The sequence below is a fragment of the Aspergillus aculeatus genome, assembly GCF_001890905.1.
Source record: "Aspergillus aculeatus ATCC 16872 unplaced genomic scaffold ASPACscaffold_2, whole genome shotgun sequence".
Classification (NCBI taxonomy): Eukaryota; Fungi; Ascomycota; class Eurotiomycetes; order Eurotiales; family Aspergillaceae; genus Aspergillus; species Aspergillus aculeatus.
Window position 1 is genome coordinate 1,422,605 of NW_017962977.1, and position 19,974 is coordinate 1,442,578.

Genomic DNA, 19,974 nt, shown 5'->3' on the forward strand with positions numbered 1-19,974 from the left:
TGTACTGTAGATTTGAGGTAGTGTAGAGTGACAATAGTCAAACATGATTTCCTCACTGTAGTTCTATGAGTAGAACCAACTATGGTTGCATAAGCATTGATTTTGGACAGTAGTATAGCCACTGACCCTTTGATTCCCTCAAGGTCCTTTGGGGATGGATGTACTGTACTCCGAATTAAGGATCTATGCCCCATTCAGACTTGGCCGCAACGGGCCCGGACTCGCGAGTCATTGTCCGTCCGTCCACTTTAACCCTATCTACTATCCTGCACTATGTGAAGTAGCCGTACTCTAATCTGTTCTTCGCTTCTACTGTATATGTACATGACAATGTTGATAGATAGGTGTAGAATGATGTCATCGCCGAACACAGGCAACCACAGTTATCGTTGCTGAATCTCCATCAAACCCGCCCCCCTCCTCTTTGACTGTGTCGCATCCAGCATAGGTTGGAAAGTGAAGAAAAATGCAGGAGAAAGCGAGTGGACTCCGCAGCACTAAACCCAACCAGCGACTAGAGCGAGGAAACTAAGCAGCACTGCCTCACAAGGAGACCCACTGCTTTGCTTGACAAAACCTCTTGGCTTTTTTTCTTTGCCTGCCCACTGTCATCCTGACAGACAGACAGACGGATATGACTTTTATCTCCGGGTTAAGTGGTCTTTTCTTCCTTTGGGAGTTGGAGCAAACAATTTCGTCTTACGACTTCTTGGGACGCTATGAACGGTGTGATGGAGTCTAATCATTTCCTCTCTTACATTAGTCTCCGCAGCGTGTGTGGGCTAGGCCGTTGGCCGTAGAGACGATGAGAGTGAGGGGAGAGGGGGATTCCGGGCGGGTTGAATTCGTACTCTATGCAAATATCATCACCTATTAACCCTGGATAGGGGATGATTGACGACGCTTGGTGGAAAAGAACCCGATGATTGGGAAGTCTGTACACGCGGGAGAGGACTGTGAAATTAACATGAGGGCATTTTTTTTGAACTCCGTATATTAATTGCCACTGGATGGGGTCAGTTCCCCGCTCTTTCAGTTTCTGCTACTGGAAGTTCTGTGGCATTCATTGGATCAGAAGAGGTTGCACTCCATTGTACTGTACTTTGCTATCGGTGATTCGGTACTAGCGAGTAGGGTACGAAGGGATGTGTGTCACGCTGTGTGTAAGGCTGGCTGATGGTGTGTTGGGTAGGAAATGCCGACGGGGGCACGGCGGCCGTTCTCTGCCTTATGCCTTATGCCTAATGCCTTATGGAAGGATGGGCTTTCTATTTCTAGAAGCCGCCTAAGGCTGAGATGTGGCCAAGTTGCCTTGTAGCTACTTCGTAGCTCAGTCCAAGCTTCTTGCGACAGGTTGCGTGGTATATGCAGGCCAGATGCACCGCATATGAGGTTAGTTACCGCATCTGTCTTAACTTGTTCATGAGGCAGATCAAGAGCAAGGACCCGCTTCCCATCCTTTGCACTCCTGACAAAGAGTGATCCTGGTGGACTCGTTGGAAATCTGACTGGATGAACCGATGGAGGACAAAGAGTCCAGGGCTGTGCTATCCGCAGTATTCTGTCTTGCTTCCTATCGAACGTCTTGAATGATGACCGAAACCTGCATAAAAGCCTCCCTTCTTGAACAGGGCAATGAACTCCTGGCCTCTGGTGTTGAGGCCCTAGAGAGGTGTCACTCCAGAAGACATGTTCGTATGAATACAAAGCTGTCTTAGGCAATGCGCAAGAGCCCAGGCTATGCTGGTCACGCATCATGGTAAGACACGCAACAGTAAGCACCGCACGGCCAGGCTCACTAGAATGAGTCGTGCACACATTTTGTTTGTCATGAACCTTCTCAAGGAACATCAACACAGTCCCAAGGGCAGGTGCACGTTTACCCAACACAATCAAATACCATCGGACGGGACGGATGGAAAGAACGAGGGATCCTGCAGCCGTTGCCGGTTGCGCCTTGCGACTTCAGCGTTGCGCATTCTGTCAATCCGCATCTGGTAGAAGTTCCTATCCCACCCTTTGATCAGTATTCAAGACACCTGAACAGGGAACAGAGAACGAAGATCCGTACTTGTGCAGCGCGAAGATCCGCGGCGAATCATCCGTGCTCGGCGTTGTGGTATCCCCGGATTTCTTGATCGCATCAATCTGCAGCGCAGTTCCAATCAGCCAGACCGTCCAGCCTCCCAGTTGCCCATCGTCCTTAAACCTCCACCTCACACTTAAAGACCCAAAAACCTACTTTGTCATCGCGCTCCTTCTCTGCGGCCTTGTCGTCCTTGTCCTCTCCATCCTTTTCTTTCGAGTTCTTGTCCTTGTCCTTCTCTTTTTCCTTTTCTTTCTCCTTGTCCCCACTCTTCTTCGCTTTCCTCGCCTGCCGCTCCTCGTACTCCCTTTTTACCTTCTCGATCTCTTTGGCCATAGCATCGCGCTTCGCTTTCGCTTCAACCTCCGCCGCATCGATGATAGGGGAGCAGAAGTTTCGGTCGGTGAGGTGGGAGGGGCAGATGTAGAAGAAATCCTGCGAGGGGAGTCGTTCAGTCGTTAGCACAGCGGCGAGACACCAATGCGTGAATTCATCAGTTTATCATTGTAGACATCCGGGAATGGCTTACCTTGTTGTCGGGAGTGATGAGGACCGAGGTCGAGGGTTTGTAGCAAATGTAGCATGATTTAGCAGAGGTGTCGGCTACGCGACGGAGGTGATAGGTATTTTGAAATGGCGAGGCCATTGTCTTCGTGGTAATTGGGAAAGAATCAGAGTAAAAAGCGGAAGGTCTAAGGAGTTCTGCTGTTGACTGCGTCCTGGACACGCTGGGGGTAGATGGAAATACAAAAGTTGGAGCTTTGCGCGGGGAAGGGACAAGTGAGATAGTTTGGGTGCGGAGAAAATAGTCCACTCTTGGTGATGTCATGTGACAAGTATACAGTACATGTTGCCCTCTCAAATTCTGGAATACAGTAATCCACTGATAACTACCTGCCCAACTAACGCCAGAGAAATGCATACATAACAGTCAGGACTGACTCTAGGTCTAAGCCTCAACTTTTCAAACAAAACAATAGCCCTTTTTTGGAATATTCGACAAAGGGTAGAAAAAGGAAACGGCCCAGAAGCTCATCTTCTGAAATCAGATGAGTCAAAAACAGGAGAACCAAGTTTACCTTGGAAACTCATCACAGCACAGTATCTTCCATCATTGAAGACCCGCAGGTGGAAAACTGTTTGCGGAGGAAATGGTGTTTTACAGACCCGCATCAACCACGCCAGCGGCCTCCTCGGCTAGCCGGAGGTCCCTAGCATCTAAGTCCATCACGGTGAAATATTTGTTGAATGCGGACAGGATATCTTTCAGAGAGTGTTTGAGCGTCGTCAGGACTAGATCCACATCAGGAACCCGACGAGCCTGAGCCTGCGCCTCCGGATTGCTGGAAGGTGGGAAATCGACGTCCGTCCAGTGCGCGTCCAGACCGCCGTTGATGAACGGCTCTAGGGTTTGGATGGTTTCGGTGAACAGACGGATGAGGGCAGGAACATCGGCTTGGACTTTACCGTAGGAATCCTCTTCGAGACTCTTGATGGAGAGACCAGTAATAGAATCGATGGAGTGGACAATGGAGCATATATTGGCGTGGGGTGTGCCAAGGACGATACCGGACAAGCGACGGGCGTAAGTATGTTGGAAATGGCGGCCGATTGGAGTGCGAAGGGCTTGTGCCATGAGAGGGTGCAGGTCTTCGGGCTTGCACGTCATCAAGGGACCAGTGAGGCGCTCGAGGAGTTCCTTGTAAGTAGCAAGGAGCTTCTGCTTCTGTTCGGGACTGAGCACGGCAGATAATGCCCGGTCCAGGACATCAACAGCTTTGGCGCGGGCGGTAGGAGTCCAGTCGGGGTTGTTTCCGAATGATTTGATGGTCTCATTCCAAGCCTCCTGGTGAGAAGCGGTCTTGGGGACGGGGGCGAAGATGTCAACCTCATTTGGCGCCTTTAGCGGGTCTGTGAGTCGAGGGAGAGTGCGAAGGACGAGTTCATCCTTTGGAGGTAGGCCAGTGTCGGTACCGGAAAGTGCACTTTTCTTTTCCCTTGTCTCTCGATATTCCTTCTCATCGACATTTGGTTTGACTCGGGTCGCGACACCCTTGACCACTTCTGTGGTCGCGGCGAAAATCTGAGACCAGGCTGCCCCTTCTTCGCGGTCGATATCATTAAAGATCGCTTTGCGACGATCAGGAAACTGCTGGCTGATCAAAAGTAGTTCCCAGAATGCAAAGGCTCGAACCGTCTCCTTCTTCGCTTTGAGGCCGGTAAGCAAGCTGCCGTTGGGGTCTTTAGCATCGGCTGTCAAAGGCTGGCCGCGCTTGAGGGGCTCTTTGCTCAAAAATATGGAAAAGAAAAGATTGGCGCTCTGCCAACAAAGCATCAGAAGTGCTCCTGAGACCATTGACCTGAAGATGATTCCCGGTGTGATCGGTGGAAGAAAGCCTGGCGGATGAGCGGCGGACCTGGGGATATCCCAGAAGAGTTTGGCAAAATACAAAGCGGTACTCCACGCATAACGACGGAGAAGAATGGAGTACGCCAGAGGGCAAGCCAAAGCAACGAACAAACTCCTCTTGATTCCGCCAACAATGGTCGGCAGGAATTCAGCCTGGATGCGTTTGGCAGTGGACTGAACTGCACCTTTGTCCTTCTCAGACCGTTTGGCGACTGGGACAGGAACTCGGTCATAATCATCGTATAGGTGAAAAAGCGATTGTATGACTGCTAGCACGAGGTGATAGGTGTAAAGGTATATAGCCCGTTCGTTGAGACTTGCGCGTTCGTGAGGTCTAGCACCATATTTTTTCTTAGCTGAGGTTCCAGCACGCTCAAAGTAATTCAGCCTTGGGTGAGCACATACCTGGCTCGGTTCACCCATTCCAAGTGCGCACTAAGCGGCGAAGACCATCTGTAGATCTCGTTGAACCACCAGGCTGAGAACATGTACCATCCGAAGGTCTGGAAAGCATCGAACGGAAGAAGTTGCTTGAGTGTACTGATTGACGAGGCGGTCGTCCTTGCGCCAAGGTGCATCTGACCAACACGCAGGACAAAGATGACAAGGCTGCAGAGAGAGAGTAGAACTGTTCGAATACCACATGCTCCTATTGGAAACCATGACCAGAAGACTAGTAGGATGTCGCAAGTGATTAGCGATCGCCGTGAGTACGTCTTGCGAGCTGCTCCATCCAGCGTGGTTGTACTTACATGATGATTTCTCACCAAGGGCAAATGCAACAATGTAGCAGACTAACAGCGCCAGTGCAGACGCATGCACAAATCTTCTGTGCAGGGCCGAGGTCAATATGCGCCGATAAGGGCGAGGCCGTGCAGCAGCCATGATGAGGGTTGGGATCTAAAGTGTGATGGGATGATCTCTAGGTAGAGAAGGATGAATCAAGTTCACCGCATGATCAGAGTAGCTGCAGAATGGGTAGCAGGTATGCCTTGCAATAATTGAAGCCCCAAGCGTATTGAATTGGAGCTCAGTCGAGGCAAAGCGGGCAGCGGGATGCGACGACAAAATGAAGCTTTTCGAACAAAGCACCAAAACACACCAGCCACATCTGTCGTATCAGGTGACCGGGCAACACATCGAGTCCGTGCGTCAGGTGATGGCGGCCTGCAAAGCCGGGTGTCCATTGCAAAACCAGGCAACAACGCCATCGGGCCCGCTTCCCCCCTGCTACCGACGTATGCCCTGCGCTGTACGGAGCCTAGACTAGTGTACTACCGTACATGTGCCCGCTTGCATCAGCCCGGAGTCAGGTTGATCTCAACTTCTACTACTCAGTAACTTCTCAGTCCTTCCAGCTTCTAACTGTCTATCCACCCAGGGACACTTTCTCGCCCAGTCATGTCTTTCGATCGCTTAGATTCACTAGAGTCGCAGCCTACGAATCTGCGCCGCGCAGATGATCCACACTATCGTGATGACCCTGAGTTTGACCGCTTGACTGAGAGTCTCTCCAACCGCCTCTTTACCCTCACTTCGAATATCACTCGCTTATCAGACCAAATCGCTCTCTTGGGAACGCGTCGAGACACCGAGCGTGTGCGTGAACGGGTTCACAACCTTTTGGAGCAGACTCGCTTGGGTTTCAAGGATGTAGGGGAGGGGATCAAGAAAGTAACTACGTGGGAAGACGTCAATGTATGTTGTGTTCCATCTCGCGGTCCGCACTATCGCTGGGCTCGGTCTCCGCCAACGTGAGCGTCGCTGACGTGTATCCACTAGCCGTCTCAAAAATGGACCCAGCAGAAGCTCTCTTCCGAATTTCGAGCTACATTAGAGGAATTCCAAACCGTCCAGCGTCGTGCTCTGGAGAAACAGCGAGCGTCTGCAGTGGCTGCTCGCACAGCCGTGGAAGATGGTGAGCATGCGGCCGAAGATGGCTTCCAGCAGCAGCAAGAGCAGCTTCTTGAAGAACAACCTCGACTGGCGAACCAAGACGAAGTGGATTTCCAGGAGTCTCTGATCATCGAGCGGGAGGCGGAGATCCGCAATATCGAGCAGAGCGTCGGCGAACTTAACGAGCTCTTCCGCGATGTGGCTCACATCGTCCATGAGCAAGGAGGTCAGCTCGATATTATCAGTGAGAATGTCGAAAGAGTCGGAGACGACACTCGCGGTGCCAACGTTGAGCTGCGAAGCGCAAGCAGGTACCAGAAGAATGCGCGGAACAAGGCCTGCTGTCTTCTGGTCATCCTGGCCGTGATCTTGCTGATCATTGTCCTTGCCGTGGTGCTGGGTTGAGTTTCGCCGGCTCCCGCCCGCTCACTTATAGTCTGCAACATCGCTGGTTGATCCAGGGTGGGTTGCGGCGTTCCCTCTCTTTTGATGATATCCTTCCCATGTACTTTTCGTTTGTATGCGTATGTTTGCACTCGTTTTGCAGGCGCTTTGTCGTCTCCAATCATGACTCTCTTAATGAATGACCGGCGCATATGGAGCAGAGGATGTTTATCTATCTACAACGTTCGTACTGTCTTTCTATGCTTGATATCATACATAGCTTCTGTTATACATGGATTGTACACTGAGATGAATTTACCCAATAGACCCGAAACTCCTTGTGTTCGCCTGTACACGTGCACCGTAAATCAATTAGGGAAACTGCGTTGGACTGCCTACAGTCCCGCGAACTTGCTGAACCGCATACGGCAACCCTCCCAGGTGTTCATCTTAGGCCGGACGTCCAAGTAGAAGCTCAATTTACCCGGACCAGCATTGGCGGCCAAACCAGCGCCGGTGGCCCCTCCCGATGTCTTGCCTTGGTAGAAATCGATAACGTACTCAACTCTTTCTCCACCACACCTTTCCACAACCCAATCGTGTCGATCAAATGGTAGCTGGTAGCCCATGAGGTTGTTGATTCGCGCCCGAGGGCTCAGGAATTGAGGGTCGACGCCCAGACCGCGGAATGAGTAGAGCTTGGGGCCTCCACATTTCTTGCTGCCGGGGTCACTGCTGGGAGCTCGACTCTCCCATTCCAGAATCTGTTGCCATGCGCGCTCGTTGACGGCGTTATGAATGGGGATAATGGACGCGACAGTGGTGGCCAGTTCAGAAGCCGATTCTGTGGAAGAAGGTGTGTTGCCCTTGCGCATCAGCGCCTCGAAGAACTGTCGCTCGGACGGATAGATCCAATTGCCAGTGTTGGGGTCGTGGCCTGTCTCAGCCTCATCGTTCGATGGCGCGCCGTGCGATGCGCTCGGGGAAGAGTATGGTGATGGCGGAGCGTTGGGTGATGCGGGAGATGACGGCTGGGATTGGGGTTCGATGGCGCGTGGGATGCTGCTTACTTCACGATCGGTGGAGAGTGGACGTTGCATCTTCGCCTTTGATTGACTGTCTTCTGAAGGCATTGGGTGAGGAGGAGGGGCAGCTCCCCCGGATGCTTTGTGTTGTTGTAGCCATGCCTCGCGAGTTTTGTGATCAACAGGGCATACTCCGGCTGCCGTGGCAGGCTCGGGGGAGGGTGTACTGGCACCAGCACCCATGAGTATAAGGTATCTATATAGTAAGATGGGATAAATGGAGATCAAGATCTGAAAGGGTCGGTGATGGGGTTACACCGCGCTGAAAGCGTCTGGCGAATGAGAAGTATGAAGATAGAAATCAAGGACTGGAAGGGAAGCGGACAACTCCGAACAGGCGGAGAAAAAATGGCCGCTCACCGCCTTGGGTCCTGGGCATCAAAACAGCCCCTCTGTTTGCCCAACTGGGAAGTCCATTTATTCCCCTCCCTTGTTGGTCTGGCCATCTCTCTCTTCAACCTTCAACAACATTCGTCTGCTGCTTCTTCGTTGCCAACCAAGCCTCCATTCAAGCAACTTGCTGAAGATCAATCATGACTGCTTCCGCTGATAGTCCCGTCTACCGGGCCACCACGACGGCCCCCGTCAACATCGCTGTCATCAAGTATGTTGCTACTATGCGTCCCACCCCTTATTGCGCGGTCCATCACGAACCACATTGAGTAGCCCAAGAAAACTGACAAGAACTCTGCAAGATACTGGGGCAAGCGTGATGCCGTTCTCAACTTGCCTACCAACTCCTCTCTCTCCGTCACCCTCTCCCAACGCTCTTTGCGCACCCTTACCACCGCCTCCTGCTCGGCCATCTACCCCGCCCAAGACGAGCTGATCCTCAACGGCAAGCCCCAGGATATCCAGTCATCCAAGCGTACCCTTGCCTGTCTCTCCAGCCTGCGCGCTCACCGCAAGGAGGTCGAAGCCGCCGACTCCTCTCTTCCGAAGCTCTCTGCCCTCCCTCTCCGCATCGTCTCCGAGAACAACTTCCCCACCGCTGCCGGACTCGCCAGCTCGGCTGCTGGGTTCGCCGCCCTTGTCCGCGCCGTGGCCGACCTCTACCAGCTCCCACAATCTCCACGGGACCTCAGTCGCATTGCCCGCCAGGGCTCCGGCTCCGCCTGTCGATCGCTGATGGGCGGCTACGTCGCCTGGCGCGCCGGCACCCTTGAGGATGGCAGCGACAGTCTGGCGGAGGAAGTCGCGCCCGCCTCTCACTGGCCCGAGATGCGCGCCATCGTGCTTGTCGTCAGCGCCGAGAAGAAGGATGTCCCCAGCACGGAGGGGATGCAGACGACCGTCGCGACGTCGAACCTGTTCGCTACGCGGGCGAACACCGTCGTCCCCGAGCGCATGGCGGCGATTGAGACCGCCATCCAGAGCCGGGACTTCCCCGCCTTTGCCGAGATCACCATGCGGGACTCCAACGGGTTCCACGCCACCTGCCTGGACTCCTGGCCTCCGATCTTCTACATGAACGACGTCTCGCGGGCCGCTGTGCGTCTCGTCCACGACATCAACCGGGCCGTCGGCCGCACGGTCTGTGCCTACACCTTCGATGCGGGCCCGAACGCTGTTATCTACTACCTCGAGAAGGAGACCGAGCTCGTGGCTGGTACGATCAAGGCCATTCTCGGTACCAAGGCCGATGGCTGGGAAGGCCCCTTCTACGAGCCCATGAAAGATCTCAGCGCCCCCGGTGTTGCCCTGGACAAGGTGGACTCCAGGGCCGTGGAAGTGCTCAAGGATGGCGTCAGCCGCGTCATCCTTACCGGCGTCGGCGAGGGGCCCGTCAGCGTGACCGATCACCTGGTTAGCGAGAAGGGCGATGTCCTCTCTCACTAGGGCGCTCTCAAGCCAAACTCAAAGCCTCGCGGGCATCAACTTTTTAACACCGCGGATTGCCTTGAGATGAAAAGATACCCAAACCGGTCCCTCCTTCGTTTGTTTCTAGTGGAGGGAGCGCATTCTATATCCAGAGAGCATATATTTTCGTTTATCGTACGAAGCATATTACAGCATTAATGATCATTTAATATTTGAAATTGAATGGCTCACCATCGGCCCAAAGAATCTATGCTTTTTTGTAACCTTTTCCAAAACCATAGACAGGAAAAAAATAAATAAAAACAGCCAGCCGGCCCAAAACAGGTTTCCGACTAGCATGCCCTTACCAAGGGGTCCGTTCGTCCTAGTTCAGCAAAGCCGACAACTTCAGCTCCTTGACAGCAGGCACCTCCTTACCCTTGCCCACATTGGCAGTGGCCGTCACGCTGTCCCAGAAGACGCTCTGTCCGCCGCCGCCCATCCCCAAGTGTTCCTCGCCGGTACCAAACCCGCCGACATCCGCGTTCTCGAGCTCCCCCTCATTTGCCGCCACCCCCTTGGCCCCGTCATTCGCGGCCACCAGAGCGCCAAACACCTCCTCGCGGCTCTCCGTGCACAGCTTCAGCACCTCCTGCATGGCCTTCTCGATGGCCGCGGCGCGCTCGCGCATGGCGCGGCGCAGCAGCGCATCGACGAGCGCCTCGACCTCGCCGACGGTCGCGTTGGCGCGCTCCAGGAGCCGCCGCACACTGTTGACGAGGTACTCCTCCTCGTAGACGGTGCCCTTCTTGCCGCGGGCGCGCTTGCGCTCCTCCTTGCGCCGGGTCTTGGACGTGTGGCGCGACGAGGTCGTCTTGCCGGTCTTGCCCGTGTTGCCCGTGTAGCGGGTGAACATGGAGCGGCCGGCCAGCGTGGATGCGTCCGTCGGCGCCAGGGAGACGTTGTCGGGGATGTCGACATTCCCATCCCCGCCGGCGCCGCCCAGGGTGGGGTCGCCGCCGAAGTAGGCCAGCGGGTCCGTGGCGCGGCGGACGCGCAGTTCGCGGATCCGGGGCACCTGCGCGTTGAGCTGGGAGCGGAAGTCGGCCAGCAGGTCGGTCATGGCGCCCATGGCGTCCGAGAGTCCGCCGTCGACGATCTCCGGGATCAGCGCCTGCTGGCCGTGCAAGGCCAGAAGGCGCGTCGCCTCGGAGAATTTGGACGCGCGGCAGAGGAGGCGCGCCGCCGTGGGGATGTCGCGGAGGTGGTCGGCGTGGATCTGCGCCGCGGCTACGTAGTCCTTCGTCTCTTCGGTGAGGGTGGCGGCCAAGGTGCTGGCATGCGTGGCGAGTTCCTCAGCGGGGAGGGGGACCATCGTGGCGCAGTAGATGGACTCGCGCCAGAGGTGGGCCAGGTGGTAGCATTTGTATGCGTCGGTATAGAGGGAGAGGGATTCGTAGGCTGGTGAGGGGCGTTCGGTTAGTTCAGGGAAAGGGCCCGAGATTGTGCGGGGTTTGTTTCACGTACCAATTCCTGCTTCCTTGTACTTGGATTGATCGAACAGGTGGTCAGCGTAGAGGTGACTCATCTCACGTAGTTGCTCGGCTTGGTATCTGTACAGATCGATGGCATCCTTATAGAGCGTGTGCTTGATGGCGTAGGCACGGAGCTCATCATGAGCGTTCAGTGCATGGAGGTGTTGCAAGGCTTTAGAAGTGCGTCCTAGGTAGTTATCGATCTCGAACTGTCGTCGGAGTTCCGGCATTTGTTGCAGCTTTCTCAGGAATGGAAGATACTCGCGGGGGTCCTGCGTGCTGTTAGCTCATATCGTCGTGAACGGAATCTGAGGCACCGACTCTCTGAGCTTGTTGCGCAACAAGTAGCGTGAGTTCGAGGTCATAGAGACCCAGTGCATTGTCGTACAGACGGTTGGCATCTGTCAAGAAGCACATATGCTCTACTGCGTCGTCGGCTTGTTCGGAGCTTTCCTCTGCTATGTAGTCAGTATTTGCTCCCAAACATGAGAAGAACAGTGCCCATACCTCTCAACCGTGCAACCAGCTGAAGACCGGCCTCAAGGTCAGGCGGAGACTTGCAGACATAAGCAGTGATCAAGTTGTGCAGGTTGGTATCCAATCGCTTCTCAAGAGTGGACAGGAAAGCATCGCAGATCCGGTTAACCTTACTGCTCTTGCTCGAGGGAGTGGATAGAGCAGCGAGGGCAGGATCTTCGGTCTTCTTCTTTAGCGTGTCTTTGTACAGTGTCTGCGACACATCCTCCTCACTAGACGCAATTGTCAATCGTATGCTTCGCTAAGTGAAGTAGAATTTCCATACCTCAGACGAGAGATAAACTCGTCGATAAAGTCGATCCTCTTGACCTGATCAACGAAAAGTTGGATGCTCTCCATGAACTGCTCGGGGGCATAGTCATGAATGATGTTCATGTCCACCATCTGACTACGACAGGTCAGGAACGCTGCCCGATAATTCTTGCGATCAATGAATGACCGGATACCGGCGAGTACGAGGGCCCGAGGGTATATGGTTTCGATGTTGCCGCGGGGCATCTGTAAAATGACAGCGAATGTCGAAGGCATAACCGTGACCAACCGTCCTCCGCGCTCGATGCTTCTGCAGCGTTCGTCCGTTTCCGGGGTATCAGGAGGTACATCCATTTCTGAAACATGGGCGTTAGTTATTGTATGGTGGGAATGAAAGTGGACTTCCAAACCTTCTGCTCTCGTCAGGTGGACGAATTTGATCAGGTGTAGGGAGGTGGTGAAGACGATATGAGCTTGTGTGAGAAGGAAGGAAGTGCAGTTCTTGGCAAGAAGTGTTTTGTTGGCATACATAGCCCCGGACTTGGTCATAGAGATGAGAAGAGTCTTGTAGAATATCAGTGATCAGTGATACATAGGATCTAAACGGTGGGTATACCTCATCTTCAGAGATCTGCACAGCTTGCGCCCAGTACGTCTCGGCAGATGGACTTTGGCTCCATGGCATAACTTCGAACTGGTTTGGGGAAGGTATTGAGATGTAGGAGTAGGTGATCGGGTGGTTTGGTCCTAGATTGTGAGAGAACCAGAGCAATTCATGCCCGAGAGATGCGAACATTGACATGATTTGTTCCGAGTCGGCTGCTTGGTAGGCAACCTTGGTCTCCCGAGTTTTGAGCGTAGTCCGCTCTATGCAGGTGTTGTTAGGCCCACTGCTCTTCAGCACGTAGACTTCAGTCTCATTAATGAAAGCGATCTGGCGGGGTCGACTATTCGGTGTATCCGAAAGTGGATAGCTGGACTCAAGTATTGGGACAGGGACTGGTCTAGTTTTGAGGGCCCAGATAAAGACGGAGAACCGATCGTTCTCAAGGATAGCAATGCGCGTTCCTGACTTGCTGAATGCCACGTCAATGATGTTTGAATCAAGTGTCAATTCATTATGGGCCATAGGGGGCGGAACACCGGCCAGCCTCAAGGGAGTCAGCTTCAAGATTTCTGTCGTACGTCAGCAGCTTGAAATCATAAATGCAGGGCAAACACATACTCCCGTCTACAACACCGACGGCACCAACATCAGCTGGGCTTGTAGTGGAGCCATGAGCGACGTCAAACACAAATTCCACGTCCAACATTGATTCTACTTGGTGATTAGCATATGATAATCCACAAATTGAGGGCGTACCATACCATGAGCGCCAGCAAAGAACCGCAAGGCCTTTTCTTGATGCCACGTGAAGGTGAAAGGTGTGGCGTAATCGGAGTTACTGACGATAGGGATCTCTTGTTTCAAGTAGTAGTGGTAATTGCCCATTGTCCAGAATTGAACACGATCTCTGAGCCGAACAGCGAGAACAGTCGAATCGACGTTCCAGCTCAGAGAAATATCCGAAGCCCATGTCGAGCGCTCTTCCTCTGTAAGACGAAGAGTGAACTCGCCGTGGCGCAAGCCGTTTCTCTCAAAGAATACCACATCGATTCTATCATCGCGTCTCTGAATGCCGGCAATAAGGTTACCATATGGCCTCCAGCTAAGGGCACCTTCCAGGCCATCGACTGGTTCACTGATACTGTCTAAAGCACCCTCACGCGAGTAGACTCGAATCGCGCGGCGCACGCCAGCCTCAACACTGTTCACAGCGACATAAGCACCGTCTCCGCGCCAAGTGATGGTCGTTCTTCCGTCATCATTGGCGCTCAGCTTGCCCTCGTCCACTTTCTCTGGGACGGTAGGATCACGGAGGGCCTTGGCCCGTTTGCCTTGGAATTGAGTCTCGCGCTTGCCCCAGCCCACGGAGACATGCTGGGAAGCGTTGAGGTCTTCTTGTGCGAAGGTGATCTCGGCCACATTCTCAAACTCTCTAGTCATGTACAGAAAAGTGTTGGCTCGAGTAGTCAAGGCCAGAAGCTCCTCGTCTGGCGACCAAGCGGCGGCTGTGATACCAACATCAACCGAGCCGACAATCTCAATCTTGTCCTCGCCGGGAAGAGGCTCTTCGCGTACGATGACAATATCACCACCTTCCAGAACCAGGCAGGCAGTTAGGTTGTCTGCAAAGTAGTGGAGGGACAGTACGCGATCGCATTCCAGCTCGGGAAGCGGGCATGGCGCATCCCAGGATGCGATGCACTCGAATACATCGGCTCCGACAGGCTCTGAGAAATGGGCGTCATGACGCTTCCTCCGCAGCTCGATAACTGCGTTATTTGCTGTAGGACCAAAGGTACAAATGACTGCGTCCGAGGCAGTGTCCCAAGCTGTCGCTGTTAGGGGGAGTTCGTTCTGCAGTTGCACCTCAGCGAGGCGCACGGTTTTAAGGTTGCGCATCTTCGGAATAGCAAATCTTCTACCCCGCCGCCATTAATCGACGGCCGCTTGAAGATATTGATAATTCTTTTTTTGTTTGGGCGAGAAAAAGAAAGATAGAAAGGAACAACCGACTGGAAGTGAAAGGGTCTCAGACGGCCGTCATAGAATCTAGATCTAGACTAGACTCGAGAAAGAATGGTGTTCTGTTTCTGGTTCTTGCGTTTGGGCGGCGGAGCGGTCGCGGGCACACCAATGATTCTCGACTGGAATTTAATTTTCCTTTCCTAGACGGATTTCGACCAATGACTTCATCCATATTCTAATAAGGTATCAGACAATCCGCGGCACTGCACCAACAACCATGATGCTTCTCGCAACACTGGAGACCTATAATCTAAGCATTTCTCTACGTGAACTTATGTAATTAATGCCAGAAATGTTATTCTGAATTAAAACCGTGCTCAATTCCTCAGCTTTATACAAATTTCCGAAAACATCCGATCTAGGATACACACTCGACCGCTGGTCCCCCGAATCCCACCAGTTTCCGTTGCGCGTGAATATTACACAGCACAATAGGGCGCTTAGCGGGTCTTGTAGGTCTGCCAGACTGTAGTGAGAGTTAGATGTTTGCTGAAAGGACGTGCTTGTGGAGCAATGGGTGACATACCAGCGATACCGAAGGGAGCACCGAAGCCGGTGACTAGTGAATGGAGTTAGTGACATTGACCCATGAAAGCCGGTCTCATACGGCGCGAGGGGACTAACTCATGAAAGCCCAGTATCTCCAGAAGAAGTACTTGGTGAGGGGGTTGAAGGGAAGGTTGGAACGGGGACCCTCAGCGTAGTGGTAGGGGCTGCTGAGCTGGGCACGGGTGGTGGAAAAGCCACGACGGGCGACGAAAGAGGTGGCCATTCTGGCGCGGAGAGCGGAGGCGGCGTACATCTTAAGCAGTGTTAGAGTCGGTTGTTCAATGACCACGAACTTGCAGGCAGTTACGCACTTTGAGAGAGATGGTAGAGCACGAGTGTCAGGACAATCTTACTGGAATTAATCAACGGGCGGAGGAAGAGCTGGAGGAGTGGAACGATACTCGCGGCTGCCCTCCGGAAGTGCAGTCACGTGATTTTCCCTCTAATCGGGTAAGTTTCACCGGCGGAGAGCTGCTGCTGCCCGCCCGCGGCTTTCATTGTGTTAACCAAAAATTTTGGGGCCGATCGCCTTTAACCCAACTCTTCTTCGTCTTGGAAGAGAGAGAAGCGTCGCAAGTGTCCAGGTCAGTCTCCGGTCTTGCTTTCGTTGATCGGCCACCATGGATGAGCTTTTCGACGTCTTTGACGACCAGCCTCAGGCTGTCAAGCCGGCTGAAGGAGCACCTAAGAGATCAAAGAAAGACAAGAGCAAGAAACGGCAGGTCAATGGCGATGTCAAAGCAACCGCCGCCGCAACCGCCGCTACGGAGGATATCGACATCCCCGACGCCCCCGACGCCCAGGTCCCTCCCCCCGTGGACGAGAAGGAACCCGAATCAGAAGAAGAGAAGGAAGCCAGCCCTGTAGCCGACTCCAATGAACAACCCGATGCGAAACGTCCGCGCCTCGCGACAAAGGAGGCTGAGCCTGTCTTGGTCGATTCATTCGAGACGGAGCAGGAGCGCGAAGTCGCAGGAGCCACCGGACTGCAAGCTTCGGCCGATTCTGCGTCTTTGAAGTTATCCCACCAAGTTCGACACCAGGTCGCCATTCCGCCAAACTATCCCTACGTGCCTATTTCCCAACACAAGCCGCCGGAGAACCCTGCCCGAGTATGGCCTTTTACCCTCGATCCTTTCCAGCAAGTAGCTGTCGCATCCATTCAAAGAGAGGAGAGTGTGCTTGTCTCCGCCCATACTAGTGCCGGAAAGACCGTGGTCGCCGAGTACGCTATCGCGCAGAGCTTGAAGAACAACCAGAGAGTCATCTATACCAGTCCGATTAAGGCGCTGAGCAACCAGAAGTTCCGTGAATTCCAACAAGAGTTTGGGGATTGTGGTTTGATGACTGGAGATGTTACTATTAACCCTACGGCTACATGCTTGGTCATGACCACCGAGGTAGGCGCTCTTTGGCTGGGAAGGCATTCCGATGCAGTTCGCGCTAACGCAGCACAATTTCCAGATTCTACGTTCGATGCTCTACCGTGGCTCTGAGATCATGCGTGAAGTGGCTTGGGTCATCTTCGACGAGGTTCACTACATGCGCGATGCCAGTAAGTCCTACGGACCTGACGTTTGCCTTTTTTCTTGCATATGACTGACAACTCCGCAGCCCGAGGTGTCGTCTGGGAGGAAACTATCATTCTCCTGCCCGACAAGGTTCGGTATGTCTTCTTGTCGGCGACAATTCCCAATGCCATGCAGTTTGCGGAGTGGATCGTGAAGATGCACAACCAGCCCTGTCACGTTGTGTACACCGACTTCCGACCAACCCCGTTGCAACACTATTTCTACCCGGTCGGCTCTGAAGGATTGCATTTGATCGTTGATGAAAAGGGTGCCTTCCGCGAAGATAACTTCCAGAAAGCGATGAGCAGCATTGCCGATAAGAAGGGCGATGACCCTTCGGATGCCATGGCTAAGAGGAAAGGAAGGGGCAAAGACAAGCGCTTGAACAAGGGCGGCCAGAATGACGAGAAGAGTGATATGTACAAGATCGTCAAGATGATCATGCTTCGGAACCTCAACCCTGTTATCGTCTTCAGTTTCAGCAAGCGCGAGTGCGAGAACGGTGCTCTTCAGATGAAGAATCTGTCTTTCAACGATCCTTCGGAAAAGGAGATGGTCCAAACAGTTTTCGACAATGCTCTTAAGATGCTCTCGGAAGAAGATCGGAATTTACCTCAGATTCAAAATCTCCTACCGCTTCTGCGCCGTGGTATCGGTGTTCACCACTCTGGACTGCTTCCTATTCTCAAAGAAACCATTGAGATTCTGTTCCAGGAAGGTCTTATCAAGGCTCTGTTTGCTACTGAGACCTTCTCCATTGGCCTGAACATGCCGGCAAAGACTGTTGTGTTCACCAGTGTGAGGAAATTTGACGGCTTCAGTCAACGTTGGGTTACTCCCTCGGAATTCATCCAGATGTCTGGTCGCGCTGGCCGAAGAGGTTTGGATGACCGTGGTATTGTGATTATGATGGTTGGAGAAGAGATGGATCCTGCGGTTGCAAAGGAGATCGTACGCGGCGAGCAGGATCGGCTGAACTCGGCTTTCCACCTGGGCTACAACATGATTCTCAACCTCATGCGTGTGGAGGGTATTTCGCCTGAGTTCATGCTCGAGAGATGTTTCTACCAGTTCCAGAACACGGCTGGTGTCGCCGAGCTTGAGAAACGTATGGTCAATCTACCCCGAGCTATTTACTATCATGCTAATTGATGTCACAGAGCTTGCGGAATATGAACAGAAGCGTGCGAGCATGAAGATTGAAGACGAAGGCACCATCCGTGAATATTATGATTTGCGGAAACAGCTTCAGAAGTTCAACGATGAAATCAGGACCGTCTTCACTTACCCGGACTACTGCCTGCCGTTCATCCAACCTGGTCGCTTGCTTCAGGTGAAGCATAAGGATCACGACTTCGGCTGGGGTGTCGTTGTCAACAGCAAGCAGCGCAAGGCGCCGAAGGGCTCGAGTGAAGAGTACACTCCTCACCAGCAACACGTTGTCGACGTTTTGCTCCAACTCCCCGATGGCAACTCTGTGGGTACCAAGTCCTTTGAAGACATGCCATCTGGGGTGCGGCCGCCTAAGGAGGGCGAGAAGACATCTATGGAGGTCGTCCCAATTGTGCTTAGCTGCATTCAGGCCATCGGCAAACCGCGCGTTTTCCTTCAAAAAGACTTGAAGTCCAAAGACGCGCGAAATTCGATGAAGAAAACCCTTGCTGAAATACACAAGCGTTTCCCCGACGGCATCGCTACTATGGACCCGCTTGAAGACATGCAAATCAAAGATGATAATTTCAAGAAGACTCTTCGTGTGAGTAGACTCGTCCTTGAAAACATGTCTGTAGATCACTAATCAATCAACAGAAAGTCGAAGTCCTGGAGTCTCGCCTGTTCACCAACCCATTGCACAACTCTCCCCGTCTAGCGGAACTGTACGATCAATATTCGGAGAAAGTGGAGCTTGGAAACAAGATTAAGGAGACGAAGAAGAAGATTTCCGACGCCATGTCTATCATGCAGCTCGATGAACTGAAATGCCGCAAGCGGGTCCTTCGTCGGTTCGGTTTCATCAATGAAGCCGAGGTCGTACAACTGAAGGCTAGAGTTGCGTGCGAAATCAGCACGGGTGACGAACTGATGCTCAGTGAACTTCTTTTCAACGGTTTCTTCAACAAGCTTACGCCGGAGCAAGTCGCTGCCGTTTTGAGTGTCTTCGTGTTTGAGGAGAAGACCAAGGAGACCCCTGCTCTAACACGGGATGAGTTGGCCAAGCCCCTCAAAGAGATCCAAGCGCAGGCTCGGATCGTCGCCAAGGTCTCGCAGGAATCCAAGCTGGCCGTCAACGAGGAAGAATACGTCAATAGTTTCCACTGGGAACTGATGGAGGTCATGTATGAGTGGGCGAACGGAAAGTCCTTCTCTGATATCTGGTAGGTTCCTTGCTCTTGCTCGTGAATTGTTCTCCCGCAATACTAACCTACCGTCTGTACAGTCAAATGACCGATGTCTACGAGGGCAGCTTGATCCGAGTTTTCCGCCGACTCGAGGAGTGTATGCGCCAGATGGCTCAGGCAGCCAAGGTCATGGGCAGCGAAGAACTCGAGAGCACTTTCGAAACCGCCCTGACCAAGGTGCGTAGGGATATCGTCGCCGCCCAGTCCCTGTACCTATAAAGCACCATACTATCGTTGTTTCACTTCGCCCCCTCGATTGTGTCCTCTCTCGCTTCGACTTTGGAGGTTGGGCTGTTTTTTTATTACCTTGGTGGTCGCATATCCGGCGTCAGGCTTCACAAAAAGGTTCATGTATGGCTTTTTCTTGCCGTTCTTCTTCCGTTTCTCACATTATTTTATGTCTACATATTTCTTCTCTGTAAATGAGGGTGTCAATATTGTGCGACACTCGATTATAGATGGGCGCAGTCCTCTTTACAATCCCAGCTGGCCGTTTCCCAGTTGATCTACGATCGATTCCATTTTTTTTTCTCGTCCCTTCTATCAATCGGAACTGTAGCCACGATCAAATTGAGTAGATAAATTGGGCTCTTTATGAAATGTGTGGGGTACTTGAGGGGAGCCGACGAAGTTCCCCAACTAATCATGGATTAAATGGCACCAAAAAAAACCTCTTTGGCAGTCGTCTAGACAAAGGATACAGATAAATCAGCAGTGTCTATCAATAGTTCTTGCCCCACCGAGGGCGTCTACACTTCTTTGAATGAGGAACAGCCGCTGCCAACCAAACCCGAATCCCCCAGCAATAGCAGCAAAATCCGCAACAAAGGAATGAGGA

The 19,974-nt window shown here is 52.9% G+C and overlaps 8 protein-coding genes across 8 annotated transcripts; 3 read left to right on the plus strand and 5 right to left on the minus strand.

Moving 5' to 3' along the window:
* Positions 1-1,892: 1,892 nt before the first annotated feature.
* Positions 1,893-2,732, minus strand: ASPACDRAFT_39382 (AAA-ATPase Vps4-associated 1 family protein; the record flags this gene model as incomplete). Its single annotated transcript, XM_020200580.1, has 4 exons — positions 1,893-2,007; positions 2,072-2,148; positions 2,243-2,521; positions 2,616-2,732. The coding sequence occupies 4 exons, from the start codon at positions 2,730-2,732 to the stop codon at positions 1,893-1,895; spliced, it is 588 nt and encodes a 195-aa protein (XP_020060100.1).
* A 123-nt stretch (positions 2,733-2,855) lies between these two features.
* On the minus strand, positions 2,856-5,552 carry ASPACDRAFT_111792 (nucleoporin NDC1). Its single transcript, XM_020195585.1, has 3 exons — positions 5,249-5,552; positions 4,902-5,169; positions 2,856-4,830 (listed from the first exon to the last, which is right to left on the minus strand). Exons 1-3 carry the CDS (start codon positions 5,379-5,381, stop codon positions 3,246-3,248), a joined length of 1,986 nt encoding a protein of 661 aa, XP_020060101.1. The 5' UTR covers positions 5,382-5,552; the 3' UTR covers positions 2,856-3,245.
* Positions 5,553-5,897: 345 nt separating this feature from the next.
* Positions 5,898-6,797, plus strand: ASPACDRAFT_49849 (SNAP receptor PEP12; the record flags this gene model as incomplete). Its single annotated transcript, XM_020202293.1, has 2 exons — positions 5,898-6,194; positions 6,279-6,797. The coding sequence occupies 2 exons, from the start codon at positions 5,898-5,900 to the stop codon at positions 6,795-6,797; spliced, it is 816 nt and encodes a 271-aa protein (XP_020060102.1).
* A 374-nt stretch (positions 6,798-7,171) lies between these two features.
* On the minus strand, positions 7,172-8,044 carry ASPACDRAFT_49850 (cytochrome c1 heme lyase CYT2; the record flags this gene model as incomplete). The annotated part of the gene is made up of 1 exon (XM_020202294.1): positions 7,172-8,044. One exon carries the CDS (start codon positions 8,042-8,044, stop codon positions 7,172-7,174), a length of 873 nt encoding a protein of 290 aa, XP_020060103.1.
* A 350-nt stretch (positions 8,045-8,394) lies between these two features.
* mvd1 (diphosphomevalonate decarboxylase MVD1) lies at positions 8,395-9,700 on the plus strand (the record flags this gene model as incomplete). The annotated part of the gene is made up of 2 exons (XM_020202295.1): positions 8,395-8,465; positions 8,557-9,700. 2 exons carry the CDS (start codon positions 8,395-8,397, stop codon positions 9,698-9,700), a joined length of 1,215 nt encoding a protein of 404 aa, XP_020060104.1.
* Positions 9,701-10,011: 311 nt separating this feature from the next.
* On the minus strand, positions 10,012-14,512 carry ASPACDRAFT_1863344 (Elongator subunit IKI3). The gene is made up of 9 exons (XM_020197817.1): positions 13,354-14,512; positions 13,211-13,303; positions 12,602-13,161; positions 12,396-12,549; positions 11,999-12,341; positions 11,704-11,945; positions 11,518-11,651; positions 11,189-11,468; positions 10,012-11,122 (listed from the first exon to the last, which is right to left on the minus strand). The coding sequence occupies exons 1-9, from the start codon at positions 14,489-14,491 to the stop codon at positions 10,047-10,049; spliced, it is 4,020 nt and encodes a 1,339-aa protein (XP_020060105.1). The 5' UTR covers positions 14,492-14,512; the 3' UTR covers positions 10,012-10,046.
* Positions 14,513-14,924: 412 nt separating this feature from the next.
* Positions 14,925-15,412, minus strand: ASPACDRAFT_75301 (cytochrome c oxidase VIIc family protein). Its single transcript, XM_020204413.1, has 3 exons — positions 15,242-15,412; positions 15,144-15,176; positions 14,925-15,083 (listed from the first exon to the last, which is right to left on the minus strand). The coding sequence occupies exons 1-3, from the start codon at positions 15,387-15,389 to the stop codon at positions 15,058-15,060; spliced, it is 207 nt and encodes a 68-aa protein (XP_020060106.1). The 5' UTR covers positions 15,390-15,412; the 3' UTR covers positions 14,925-15,057.
* Positions 15,413-15,689: 277 nt separating this feature from the next.
* ASPACDRAFT_111797 (ATP-dependent RNA helicase MTR4) lies at positions 15,690-19,695 on the plus strand. Its single transcript, XM_020195586.1, has 6 exons — positions 15,690-16,566; positions 16,631-16,721; positions 16,781-17,845; positions 17,898-18,493; positions 18,547-19,112; positions 19,175-19,695. Exons 1-6 carry the CDS (start codon positions 15,787-15,789, stop codon positions 19,353-19,355), a joined length of 3,279 nt encoding a protein of 1,092 aa, XP_020060107.1. The 5' UTR covers positions 15,690-15,786; the 3' UTR covers positions 19,356-19,695.
* The last annotated feature ends 279 nt before the right edge of the window (positions 19,696-19,974 follow it).